At 40.4% G+C, this 12,692-nt stretch overlaps 1 protein-coding gene across 1 annotated transcript in view; it reads right to left on the reverse strand.

Moving 5' to 3' along the window:
* Nucleotides 1-1,868: 1,868 nt before the first annotated feature.
* igf2bp2a (insulin-like growth factor 2 mRNA binding protein 2a) overlaps nt 1,869-12,692 on the reverse strand; it is a gene marked incomplete at its 5' end in the record, with an annotated part of 45,041 nt that continues 34,217 nt past the window's right edge. Inside the window, 9 exon segments of the mRNA XM_035676882.1 lie at nt 1,869-2,393; nt 4,155-4,268; nt 4,751-4,882; nt 5,099-5,173; nt 5,653-5,775; nt 6,495-6,563; nt 7,124-7,261; nt 9,076-9,211; nt 10,906-11,028. Of these exon segments, the coding sequence (XP_035532775.1) occupies nt 2,295-2,393; nt 4,155-4,268; nt 4,751-4,882; nt 5,099-5,173; nt 5,653-5,775; nt 6,495-6,563; nt 7,124-7,261; nt 9,076-9,211; nt 10,906-11,028 (1,009 nt within the window). The 3' untranslated portion in view covers nt 1,869-2,294.

The raw sequence follows: 12,692 nt of genomic DNA on the forward strand, positions 1-12,692 counted from the left end.
CTGTAGATCTTTTCTCTTGTTCTTTTTTTTTATTAAAAAAGAAAATTAAAAACGCTCAAAATGATCCGTTAACAAGGCATACAAAATGTGGAAAAAGGGGAAATGAAAGATTGGACTGAGGTACCCTGAAGCCTGAGGTAGATCACAATACTGACATGCGCACTGTTCACATCCTGACCAAAGTTAACGCGGTGGTTCACTTTACTGTTCTCCTATTTTTTCAGGTTTTTATTTATATTATTATTCATAGTCTAGTTTTCAAGAAAATAAACACTTCCCTTCAAAACAATATGGCAGTGTCCCACTGAGGAAAAAAAGAAAAGGACTTTGTTTTCTTTTTGTTTCTTATCAATAGCTCTCATCACAAAATAGGAAAAAAATAGATTCATAAATATTACTCTCTCTTTTTATATATATATACACACACACACACACGGAAGGAAGCTTTGCGTATTGGCAATAACCTTGCGTCTGGAAGATGAAGCTAATGGGTGATGTCTGAAAGGTGACAAATTAAGGCAACAAGCTTCCACGGTCTCCAAAGTAAAGCACAAAGGGGACACCGGGGACCTGCGTGTCCAGCGTGCTCGCAGGCCGGCTGGCCAGCTCGCCAAAATGTTAAACAGAAAAAAGGAAAAGTTGAAAGAAAAAGAGCGAGAGTGAGAATGACATCTGTGTGTCTGTGCCTCTGGCCGGCTGCTGGACACGGCAGGTGGTGTATATTTCTAAAAAGGCGCATATCGTACATTCACCAGCTGTCATGGCATTTTAGAAAGCTCCCTGACAAGAAGAGGGTTACAGCCAACGGCGGCTGCGGCTCACGTTTGCGGTTGTGCCTGATGTACCCACAGGTCATCACAGTGGCCTCCCCCATCCACCCCAAACCCCCCACCCTCTAAACCCCCAAAAAATTGCCTCATTGCCACTCCCAACACACCATCGCAGTCTGCACCCCACCATGCACACACCCACCCACCCACCCTTAACACGTTTCCCCTTTCTGGGTCCTCAGCTCACAGGTTGTGTGGGCCCTCATGACGTCCTCATAAGGTAGAGCGTGTGTGGTGGTGCACATTCAAAATGACTGGTCGCTTGTTAACAAGCAAAGGTGCACCATTTTTTTTAAGACGTCAATTTTTTGCTCTGATCGTAGTGGAGAATGCCTTTAGAGACATCCCTTTTGATTTTTTTTTTAATATATCAGGATAACAAGCATGACTGTAGATATAGTCTACTCTACAGCATGGGAGAGTGATACCAGTTTACTGGTAAAATAAAATAAATCCCTCTGTGGCATTTAACCTCTGTTGAGCGAAAGTGGCAGTCAGTTCAATGTTATCAAAAGGCTACAGAAAAAAAAAAGTGTTTCTCGACAACAAATATTTTTATCCTATTAAAAAAAACGAGATGCCAGATGAGAGAGAGTGATGAGAAAGTGAAGCAGTAATTAGCAGAAAAGAAAGAAGAAAAAAAAGGAAAAGTGTAGCATCAGCTATGAATGGTGAGAGACATTTCAAAGGGAAGTTATCTTTTGCGTTGGCACACACACAGGCTCATTACAAAGACTCAGAACCATTCACCATATTTACTTATAGGGGTTTTCTTTTTGATTTCAGTGGCCTATAATGTGAACAAACAAAGGAAACCGCTTTATGTGGCTGCCACAGCCCAATCAATCTCTGGAACAAGCAAAATATTAAAAACTACACCAAGCCGCACTGTCATTTTGACAGCGCGTGCTCTCAGTGTGTATCAATATACTTTTCTACTCTGTATTAATACTGCTAAGGATAATCTCGCAATCTGAATATCATCTCAAACTCTGGTGAGAGAAGGTGTCCATTGTCACTCGCTCTCGTTTCTAACTCAAAATATCAATCACAATGCCTCGTATACTCTCGTGTTAATACAGTTGCTTTATCCGTTTGTTAGGCCTATGTTAGTCCAACTTAAGAGATAACATTATGCAGGGCGACATACTATTTTCTGTTTGCCTTTTTAACTGCGAAGACAACAGTTTCCACCTTTCTTAAAGATTTTTTTGGTCTTTTTATTATATTATATCAGTACGGTTTCTCCCACTCTATCTGCTCTCACAGGGCTGGCAGTGCACACAATGCCCTCAGCCTTTGGCTCTCACTTGTTTCCCCCCTAGTGAAGTTCTTTGGTTTTGATCGGTGCTGCTGGTCTGCCCTGCATGTCCCCCTTGGCCTTGGCCTTTGTCTGGGTAGGTCTCTGTCCGTTTGGGAGGGCTACATTCATTGGCTGGTGCCCGCTGGAGCCACCCCCGCTGGTCACTTGGAGTGGTGTGGTGACACGGCGGCGCCATGCTGGTGTTTCTGTTCCTGCTGTTTGACCTGCTGAATGATCTCCCGGATCTTCCTCTGTGCAGTCTATTGGAGAGACACCACATGCAGCACAAGGTGTTAATTGATACATTGCATGGTGTCCATATGAAAGTAATGGACAATATTGTACGGTAGATCACAATACACAAGTTTGTCTCTCCTCCCTCTTCTTAGTAATGTGTTGCTTTGTTAAATGTAGCATGTTGATTGGTTAGGGAAACAACGAGACTCAAAGAGAGTTACAGTCAGAGTTTATTCAGGTTAAATGGTGCTCACAGCTCATCCACAGCGCAGCACAATTTCCTTCACTGACGTAAACGTCTGTATGATCTGTACTCACCTGTGGAAGTTAAGTAAAGTTCAAAAAGATCCCTTGTCATGTGAAGTGTTTTCTACCCACGTACATCCAGACGTGAGCTAGGCTGCTAGCTGCTAACTCACTTTAAAAAGGTCCAAACAGGACAATATAAAGGGAAGGACCATCCAAACAAACAAAAAAGAAAAAAAAAAGGATTTAATTAAACTTAAAATATATAAAATGTATTTGAAAGATAGAAACTATCATTTCTATGAATTGCAAAGCATCCAGAGGAGCAGATTGGACTGTGTGGGTGGATGAACGTAGGTTTGTTTGTTTGTTTGTTTTTCTTTCTTTTTTCATTTATTTTACTGTAATTAACTGTCTGTACATAGTAGAGTACACTCTTGGCCTTGGAAATAGAATCATGACAAAATAATCCCAACTCAAGGTCCACTTACTAACATTTGGGAGATTTCAACTCTATCACATTGTCTTCATCATCGAATGGAGCAAACCATGATATAGGCGAAAACTCCAGAAAAATATAGTGCAGCAAGTGAGCCTTGAGTTTAGTAAAAAAAACTGAATCATAATACAAAAGTTTGTGTATGAGCATAGCGTCAAGATATAACAACAAAGACTGATTAAAGAAGCAATGTGGGAACTGCCTCGCAATCAGAAATTAATATTTTCTCATAAAAGTAAACATTAACATCGTTTTACTACAAAAACAGAACAAAAACAATTAATTTAGTCTCGTTAGACTCCCACAGGTGTTTTAACTTATGTTGCCTGATTAGACTGGACTTGATTGATATCAAGTCGTTGTGTCTGTTGGGGCGGGGTGGTTTTACACCTTAGTCAGTCTTATTAGTGACTGGAGTCCTGTGACATTTTCCACAACATAGATCCACTCACCTTAAACCTGAGCAGAGGTCCAAAATAACAACGCCTGTGGCTTTTTGCCTGCCATTTAACTACATTATATTGTAAGTTTTAATTATTTTGGTTGTTGTTGCACATAAACAGTTAGATAGTTATATAAAGTTAGGTCATTGGTGTTAGGTCTAAACTGTGTTGCTGCGTACACACAGTGCATACATTGGCCATCACTTATCTGATGCCCCTGTCAGGTTTTCCTGCAAAGGGACAACTCACGGCTTCTTAAGTTGGGGCACACCATATTACAGTGAGAACGGAAATTAAAACTTGGTGCACCAGAGTGTGCAGACACATGACACAATGACAGCTGAAAGCTACACCTACATGTTTTGTGGTAACACAATCAAATAAGGATTGTTGTTGTGACATGTTCAAGTTAACCTCACATTACTGAGAAACATCAATATTGACATATGTTTTATTAGCGCATGTGTGACTTCTCATTTACAGTTACAATTATTTGCCACTCTCTCTGCATACGCTGCCTACATCCAACCCCGCTGTGTTAATAATAACAATAACAACACCTCTTTGCAGGCCCTTAAACCTTGTTTTTTGCATACCTGGCTGGCAAAGAAATGCCCACTGATTTTCACAAAGACCTCGTCGTTCTCGTCTGGAGTTTGGTCCCGCGGTACGATGACCTCAGCACTCGTAAGGTTCTGCAGCTCGTTTACCTGGAAAAAAAGACTCCAGAGATCATCATCTGGCTTTGAATTTCACCTCCAGCCTCTCTCACAAAACTCACTGACAGACAAAGTATCAAATTATGGTAAACTGAAACACTCACACTGATGAAACCAAGCAAACCAGGAGCTATTTGATGTACAGCAATCACTGGTGTGAAGCGTGTTTACTGATCTTTTAACTGTGTAAAAATGTTTTTATGTAGATTTACATAAAAGCTGGGTAGCCTTTTAGTAAGGAGATTGTTGTTAAAGCTGTATTTTTACCAAGCAAATACTAAACTCTAGATGTGAAGTGGAAATTAAAAAATGAAAAGACAAACAACAGCATTGTCCTTTTTGCTGTGACTTTTACATTTGGCCAAAATGTCTAATAAATATGAAGAAAAAAACAGTAAAAATTCTAAATTATTCGAAAAGGACAATATAATTCTCACAGTTAATGTAACAAAAGTAAATTAGCATCCGCTCACCGTCTTGCCGCCTTTACCGATGACCCTGCCGGCTGCAGTTGAGGGAACCTTGATGTGCGTCTCCAGTTTGACCTCCTCCTTCGCTGTGAAGAAGTTCTCCTCTTTCAGCTTCCCAAATATCCGACCTTGGGCCTGGAATAAAGAGGAGGGAATGAGGCAAGGAGAGACTGGGGAAAATGGGGACACAGTGATGCACTGCTGTTTACTATAACACATGACATATTAAATAATCATGATCATTTATGAATTTTAAATTGCAGTTTTATCCCCACAATGGTTGCATACAATTCCAGCATAAAACAATACAATTTTACTGCATATTCATACACATATTCATAGTGTTATTACCTTAAACTGAGCCTCTGGGGTTCCAGTAATGATAACCATCCTCTCAGTAACATCTGGGTTCTCAGCTGGGGCAATCTGACACACACACAGACAGACAGACAGGTTATGGAGACAAATAAGGAGAAAACATGCCAAAAAACTGGCGATCTTGCTCTGTGGGCATTCAGTGCATGTAACCCCTGAATCATCTGAGAAGTCTGCAAATTCTTACAAATGAATGATTCGCCTTAGATGACGTTTGGAGAATTCACTGACCAGTTGTCCCACCTCTCCAGACGCGGGGCTTGAGGGGCTTTCTGAAATGCTCAGCTCACTAGTCATCTCCTTTTTTTGTTTGTTTTTGACCATAAATAACTAACATCCTCAGCGGTGGTCAATGAAGTGGGGCTGACTCAGACAGCACTTACTGCCAACCTGATGCCAACTCGCTCAATGTGAAGCTTTAAAAAAAAAAAGTGATGCAGGTTTAGCTCTGTTGTGATCAGAGACGATTTGACCACCTTTCTCTCCCTCCTCATTGAAGCGCTCTGTTGACATATGCTATATAAACTCACCTTGATGGAAGCTCCAGCGAAGTGGGCGAGTTGTTTGATGTGCTGGCCCTTCTTGCCGATCAGGGCCCCGACTGCCTGAGTTGGAATAAAGAGGTAGACAACCTCCTGCTCTTGAGCCTGTTGCTGAGGGAAGAAAAGACCACACAGAAAATATATTTCACTACACTTTTACTAAACTCTACTACTGCTGGTGGCACATGCAAAACTTGCTTTATATAGAAATTTTGATTGAACTCGTCACATACTTGAAGAGCAGCCGAAAACGATGACACCACATGCAAGGAAAGCTAAATTGAGCTCACTTCGAGGGTTTTCTCTTTGGGTAAACATCCCGCGCTGGCTGGGTCTGAACGGAATATTTCCTATTAAGGCCGATGGTTGCCCTATGTTTTTGTTTTTCTTAGCATGGTAACACTCGTGTACTCGAGGTTTATAAAGTGAATTTTTACGAGCCACAGGACAACTCTGGGCTGAAAAGTTCCCCTTCCAGAAATATTTGTGGTGTTCTGGTGACTGGGTGATGGTACGCAGGAATGCAAGACTCACTGTTTCAGCATAGACATTGACTGAGAGGTTGTCATGGTCTGTTATTTATGTCTCCCTCTCGATTACTCTTATATCTTCTTCTTTTTCTCTAGTACCTCCCATTCAAACCATAAGTCACTTGCAAAGAGAGACAAACGGTAACATCCAAAGCTTGAGTCCTGAGCTTCTTGTGTGCTTTAAATGCCCTCAACTATTTAAATAATTATCTAGAACCACACAAAAAACAAGAAATTAGTGGTTAAGTCTCTGATCACCAAGGCAACATTGGCTAGAGTGCAGATTTTTAGGGAACATACTGAGTGCTGGTGGGTGATGGCACTTGCTGGAGGAACCCCGTACAGGCCACTGAGATGTGAAGAGTGACTCTGAAAGTGAAGTGACAAGCAGGCCGATCAGATGGCACACAAACACACACATTCACAGACACATGCACGTACACAACTCAAGCTCTTATTAGGGGGAATTTCAGGGCATAAACTCGCAGTGAATCACACACTAACTTTCTTGACTATGAAGCACGCAAATACATTCTCACACACTGTCTCACACCACTTTGGCTCGACCTCTTCAGGCAATGAGTGGAGACTTTGTTTTACAGACAAACTGACTCATCTCTGGAGAAGACAGGGGAATTCTGGTTGTTTCAAACTGTGTACAACACAATGCAGGAAGACCTGAGTCAACACGGTATTGTTTTTTCAAAAAGCACTTCAGGGGGAACCTGGTTTACCATGTGTTGAAAACAAATTGCTTTATCAAGTCAAAACTAATCCCTGCTGGAGATGTTCATAGCTGCGCTGGGCGGGTAAAACCAACAGTGATACAGTCTTTCCAAAAGAAGCATTTTCTAAAATCTTTTTTTCCCCACCTTTTATGGTTGTGTGTGTGCAGAGGTGGTGTGTTTAAGAAAAAAGAGCATACTCACTAAGAATGGGTTGTATCCTGCTGGTGCCACAGGGGGCACTGCACCGCGTGGTCCAGCAGCAGGGGGCAGCACCGGCAGACCAGAGGAGAAGATGCCCAGAGCATTCAGGTTCAAGCCTGGGATCAGGTTAGCTTGTTGCTGTGCAAAAGAAGGGAAGCAGTTACAAATGACATTAGAATTTAATTAACGCTCATCATTTTTGTTTTTAAACAATTTTCAGAATATGCTGATTTGTTTTTAAAGGAGCAAATCAGTTTAAACTGATTTAAACTTGGATTTTACGTCCTTTAGGCATCCAAAAGTCTCCTGCTAGAAGAGGACACTGACTACTACAATTTACAGAAAATCTACTGCTAATCAGAGTGAGAAGTAGAAGAATGAAAATGACTCCTTCAAAGTAAGTAATAGTTTTACTTGTTTTTTTTTATAATAAATAAACAGCAATAATTTCTTGTTGTTGTAATAAAATCAGGGAAAAGATCAATCTAACTGTGAATGTGGTCACAGAAATAAACCTAAATGAAATATGTCCTGCAAAATGTAAAGTGTTGATCAAGGAATTTTTCAAATAATTAATCAAGCAAAAATAATAAACTTTTCTGGTTCCAGTTTCTGAGATATATGGTTATTCTAGTTTCTCAGATATAATATATACAAATATAAGTATTTCCTGCTTTTCTGTCTTTTCTATTATACTAAATTGAACATATTTGGGTTTTCATTGGTTAAACAAAAGGAATTTGAAGATATCAACTTCATGTCAAATTACTGTATTAAGAAAATAATCATTAGATTATCTGACAGATACAATAATAGTTGTTGCAACCCTTGTTGTGTGAACTGTTCCTTTACTGCCACTAACTCCATTACATAAAAGTGTTACTTTTAGCTAAATAAACCATTTATAAACCATTGGACAATTTGAAAAATACATTGTCACAATGCTGAAACAGGGCTGTTTTTCTTAGCTCATGAAAACTTGAGGTTTTTGGAGGTCAGTCAGGTTTGCTGTTGTAATGGCACGACAAAAATATTTCTCCCTCAAAGTCAAGTCAGCTATTCTGGTTTCATGGCCGTGAAGAGACACGCGGTCTGCTTTCACTTCCTTGTTCCCTGAGGGCTTTTTGTGTAATATCCACAGTGTCACGCTAGATGGCCCTCACCGCTTGCTGTAGAGGCAGCGCTCAACCCGACAGGTGCCAGAACTGCTCTGCTCTCACCAGCCAGTACAGTTTAACCGCATGCTGCGTGATACTTCTCCTTGACTATATCTGAGCCAATATTTGGACAATCAAAAATGAGAAGGAAAAAATTGGCAGCTCGTGTGAAAGTAGTAAAAAAAAAAAAGCAGACGGGAGGCTGATTGGGAATCTCCCCACGAGTGAGCATCACAAAGAGCATCATCACGGTGAATGCAGTCACTTTATCAGCTTTCATCTACATTACTGGAATGCAATAGGGAGCATGCAGTGTGTGATGTATCATCACTATCTCTCTTCCTCTGAAGCTGACCTCTCTGCGCTGCAGCACTGGTGATGTCATCGGGGCAGTGTGAAAGAGGAGCTGGGTGAGAGAGCGCAGCCTACAGATATCAGATGGATGCTGGGAAACGCAGTGTGTTACAGCAGGAACACAGACACACAGTGGGGAAGTGAGCGTGAGTCAGAGGCTCCGTGGAACAGGCACACACACACACACGTACGCATACATGCTGTGCTCAACCAACCGACTCACTGATGAGCTATTCGGTGATGGTTTACTGTTATCCATTTACCAAGCAGACAACGCACGTATTACTAATGCTGCGGGTAACGTGTACTGAATGGGGAGGCAATGTTATCCCGCCGTATATCATCACCCCTCTCTGTTGTTCACCTGTCAGTCTATGTGAGTCAACCTGAGATCACACACACAAGTTCAAGAGACCTGCAGATGGTAACCTTTAAGCTTACGTTTATAGCAGCAATGTCATTCTCGTAGGCTTCCCGCAGTTTCTTCATGATCTCCGCCTCGGCTTTACAACACGCCTCCAAGCTGCCCTTCACCGTGATGGTCCTCTCAGGGTTGTAAATGGTTAAGTCTTGTAACCTGCAAGGGAGATCACACACACACACACAAACACACACAAATGAGTATATGCATATGCAAATACAAATACAGAGAAGAGGCACACTCATATTCTGCTCACATATTTTCTCAGAAAGTGGAGGTGACTTAACTGATTTTAATTGCATTTCCTGCCTTTGTGTTTATCCAACTTAAGTGTTATTTAAGGCTGCATTGTCAACATAAATAACATTAAAATATATTGCTTAGCTAACAGGCCATTTAGTACTGCATTTCCATAAAGTTGGAGGAAACAAATTAAAAAAGTAGAATGGTTAAAAATGAAGCAGCAGAGGACGAGATAGTCTTACTTTGTTCCTTAGTTTGGGACAAGTTCCAAAACACTTCCCATAATGCAACTCAATAGGGTTTCACATCATATGGGATGGTTGGTAGAGATGGGAAAGATTCCCATGTTGACTTGCGTGCATTTGCGCCATGTTTGATTACAGAGCTGGTTGTGTACGAGTTAAAAATATATTATATCCATTAAAATTGGGTTTAATTACATTGAGCGACGGACTTTGGCTGACGTGAGACGTCTTTGTTTGCATGATTTTTGGATACTTACATGTAATTAAGTCAGATATATCAAAAAAACCTGACTTTCCCAATCATAATTAACGAGCTGGTTGACATGAACACTGTTTAAACGTCAGAAACTTATAATTACCAGCAATTACTGCTGGTGTGCCCCTTTTGAACACATAGTTTGTATCTCTCAAGGTCAGGATGTAAATATCAGCACGTGCAAACAGTTGAAATTGATTCCTTGCTTATTATTATTTTAAGAGAAAAACTGCTGTACAAGAAGCGTAAGTGTAAAACACTGCAGCAAGATATTGAGCTTGAGCTTCATTTTGCGAGAGAGATCATTTTGCGCAACAGCCAAATCAAGTCTATCTGAAATCAAAACCACAGTTATGCACAAAGTTAGGTAAAAAACAACAAAAAAAGGTGTTCTCTGACTGATTTTGCAGCTATAATGCTAACTTACTGCAGATTTGGTAACATACATTTTTTTATCACCTTCACAAGATACTTATACAGCAGGTGTATAAGTGTTATTACACAAATCAAATAAGGTATCTCTCCATAAAGCAGCCTGGAAGTTGTAAAAACGATAACAACTTTGAGCCTTTGAAGAGGAATCAATCTATTCTCTCCTCAGCGTCGGCGGACGTGGAGGTCACACTGCAAGGATTTCACAGAACCATCAATATTGAATGTACTGTTTGCCTTCTCTCAAAAGGACCATCTCCCATCTCTCTCTTTATCTCCTTCCTCCTCTCCGTATCTTCCTCAAGCCTCATTACGTCCTCAGAGCTCACAGAGACAGAGCAATTCATTAGCCCTCAATGAACGAAGGTTGGTGAGCACGGCCCGTTAAATGGGGTGTAACCACCACCTCTCTAATATCATGTTCTGGAGTGAAGGAGCTGTAATCACCTCTTCACGTTTGTTCTCTAACAACTCAGTTAAGTGAAACCACAAGCTGAGAGGCTAATAAGCACGGGTGTGGGAAGGTGTGGCAGCAGGACGGTGAAATCACTGCCTGTTATTTGTGCTTTGGTTTCAATTTGGTAATAGTCAAAACTGTCTTTTGGAAGTATAGTCGTACGAGCGCTCACGTCAAAGGGTTTTCGAAGAAGAAGAAGGCGGGAGAGGCGACTTACGAGGAGATGGTAATCTTGGTCCCTGTCTCCTCCTCAATCTTCTTCAGGTTGCGACCCTCCTTCCCAATCAGCCGGCCCACGAGGCTGTTGTGGGCGAGGATTTTCAGAGGGATGTCCTCCGTCCTGCACACACACACACACACACACACACACACAGGTTAAGCGAGAAGATAGAAAATACGTTGTGTGAAAGTCACTGATGTAGCGTGAGGAATGTCATGGTGTGATGGGGATGAACAAGAATGTGGATAGCTGCCCAGCTGGAAGTACTGCTGTAAGAATGTGGCACAATGTTAAGACATAAGCCTTTTATTTTTGTTTAGTATGCGATGGCTCCTTTTAATTTTTTTTTTTTTTTACAGATCTTCATAGAATCTTTACAAGAAAAAGTTCAATTTCACACTAGTTTGGAGCAGTTTTTTGTCCTTGGGCCCCCAAAAGTTTTCATGTTGCCTGCTGCAAGAAGACTGCTCACTGAAGTTTACAATAAACAAGGTACTGTTGCAACAAACAGCTCAGAAAATGCTTCTGGTAATAGGGGATGAAGATGAAGGTGAATGATCTGTTGTGCTCGAGTCCCTCTGAGCAAGTCAAAACAGTAAAACTGTAATGTTCTTCCTGGGAAGAACCATGTAATTTGACAGTAATTAAAGGTCAAATAGTGACAACTGACATTTCCAGTTAATTGATTCTAATTAACTGCTAAACTAGCATAACCAGCTCAACTGAACATGCACATAAAATATGTCTACGGGCAGGCATGTAATTTAACATATATAAAGAATAAAGCTCTTAATACTAATGTTGCTTTGTCAAAGCCAAACATAAGTTGAAAAAATTAAATAAAATGTTACATTCAGTTTAACCAGAAGAACATGTTTAGTGTCACAGCTGAGAACTGGCAGTATTCCTCTTGCTACTGAGGCTGGTAGATTTAAAAATATAGATTTTGCAAGCTGTGTAATTTGGGTGAAGTGCAAAGTGAGTCCCATTTTCTTTTGTACTTCACAAATTATAATGATTTAAGAGAGTTAATTTCCCATGAAATGGCTCAAAACCCTGAAATGTTCTGGTGTACAGATGGGCACAAATTGAAATGGCTGTTCAATTTTGATGTTTAAGTCTTTAACTTTGTCTGAAAAGCCTGGAGAAAGAGGCAAGATTAACTATTTAACTAATATTTATTCTAATTTCTCCAGTATTATATAGTAAATGGGTTTTTCTGCCACCGAATTAGGTTTTTTTGTAGACAATTAAGGCCCGAAGATCTGGTAGTGAGGGTTAAGCGTAGTTGTATGCGATAAAAGCTTTATTTATTCATTCAATCAATAATAATTATAATCATAATAAATATTTAATAGGGATAAATGGAGCCATTCTTTCTAAGAAATTTCTCTGGAAATCATTGACTGCTTTTAAACTCAAAACAAGTAAACAACTACTTTAAATAACAGCAATAGAACAACAAATTACATAGTTCTTTCAGGATATTATTAGAAAAAAAAGAAAAAAAAGAAAAAATTTTATACAAAAAACAAAAAACAATGCAGTGTATGTATGTATGTGTGTAGGTGGGGATGGTATAGATACAGAAGGTCAGGGACAATTGTGGGGTATAAGTGTGAATTAAGTTTGTGGTGGGGCAGGGTGGAGGGTAACCAGATGCTGGGGGTTTCTTTTGGGTGTGGTCACAGACTTTGTGGTGGTAGTGTATGTGTGTTTGTGTGTGTGTGTGTGTGTGTGTGTGTGTGTGTGTTCGGGAGGGGCACTTTATAATCTGTAAGTGT

This window comes from Morone saxatilis, unplaced genomic scaffold, assembly GCF_004916995.1.
Source record: "Morone saxatilis isolate NCDOM2014 unplaced genomic scaffold, NCSU_SB_2.0 Contig5, whole genome shotgun sequence".
NCBI lineage: Eukaryota > Metazoa > Chordata > Actinopteri > Moronidae > Morone > Morone saxatilis.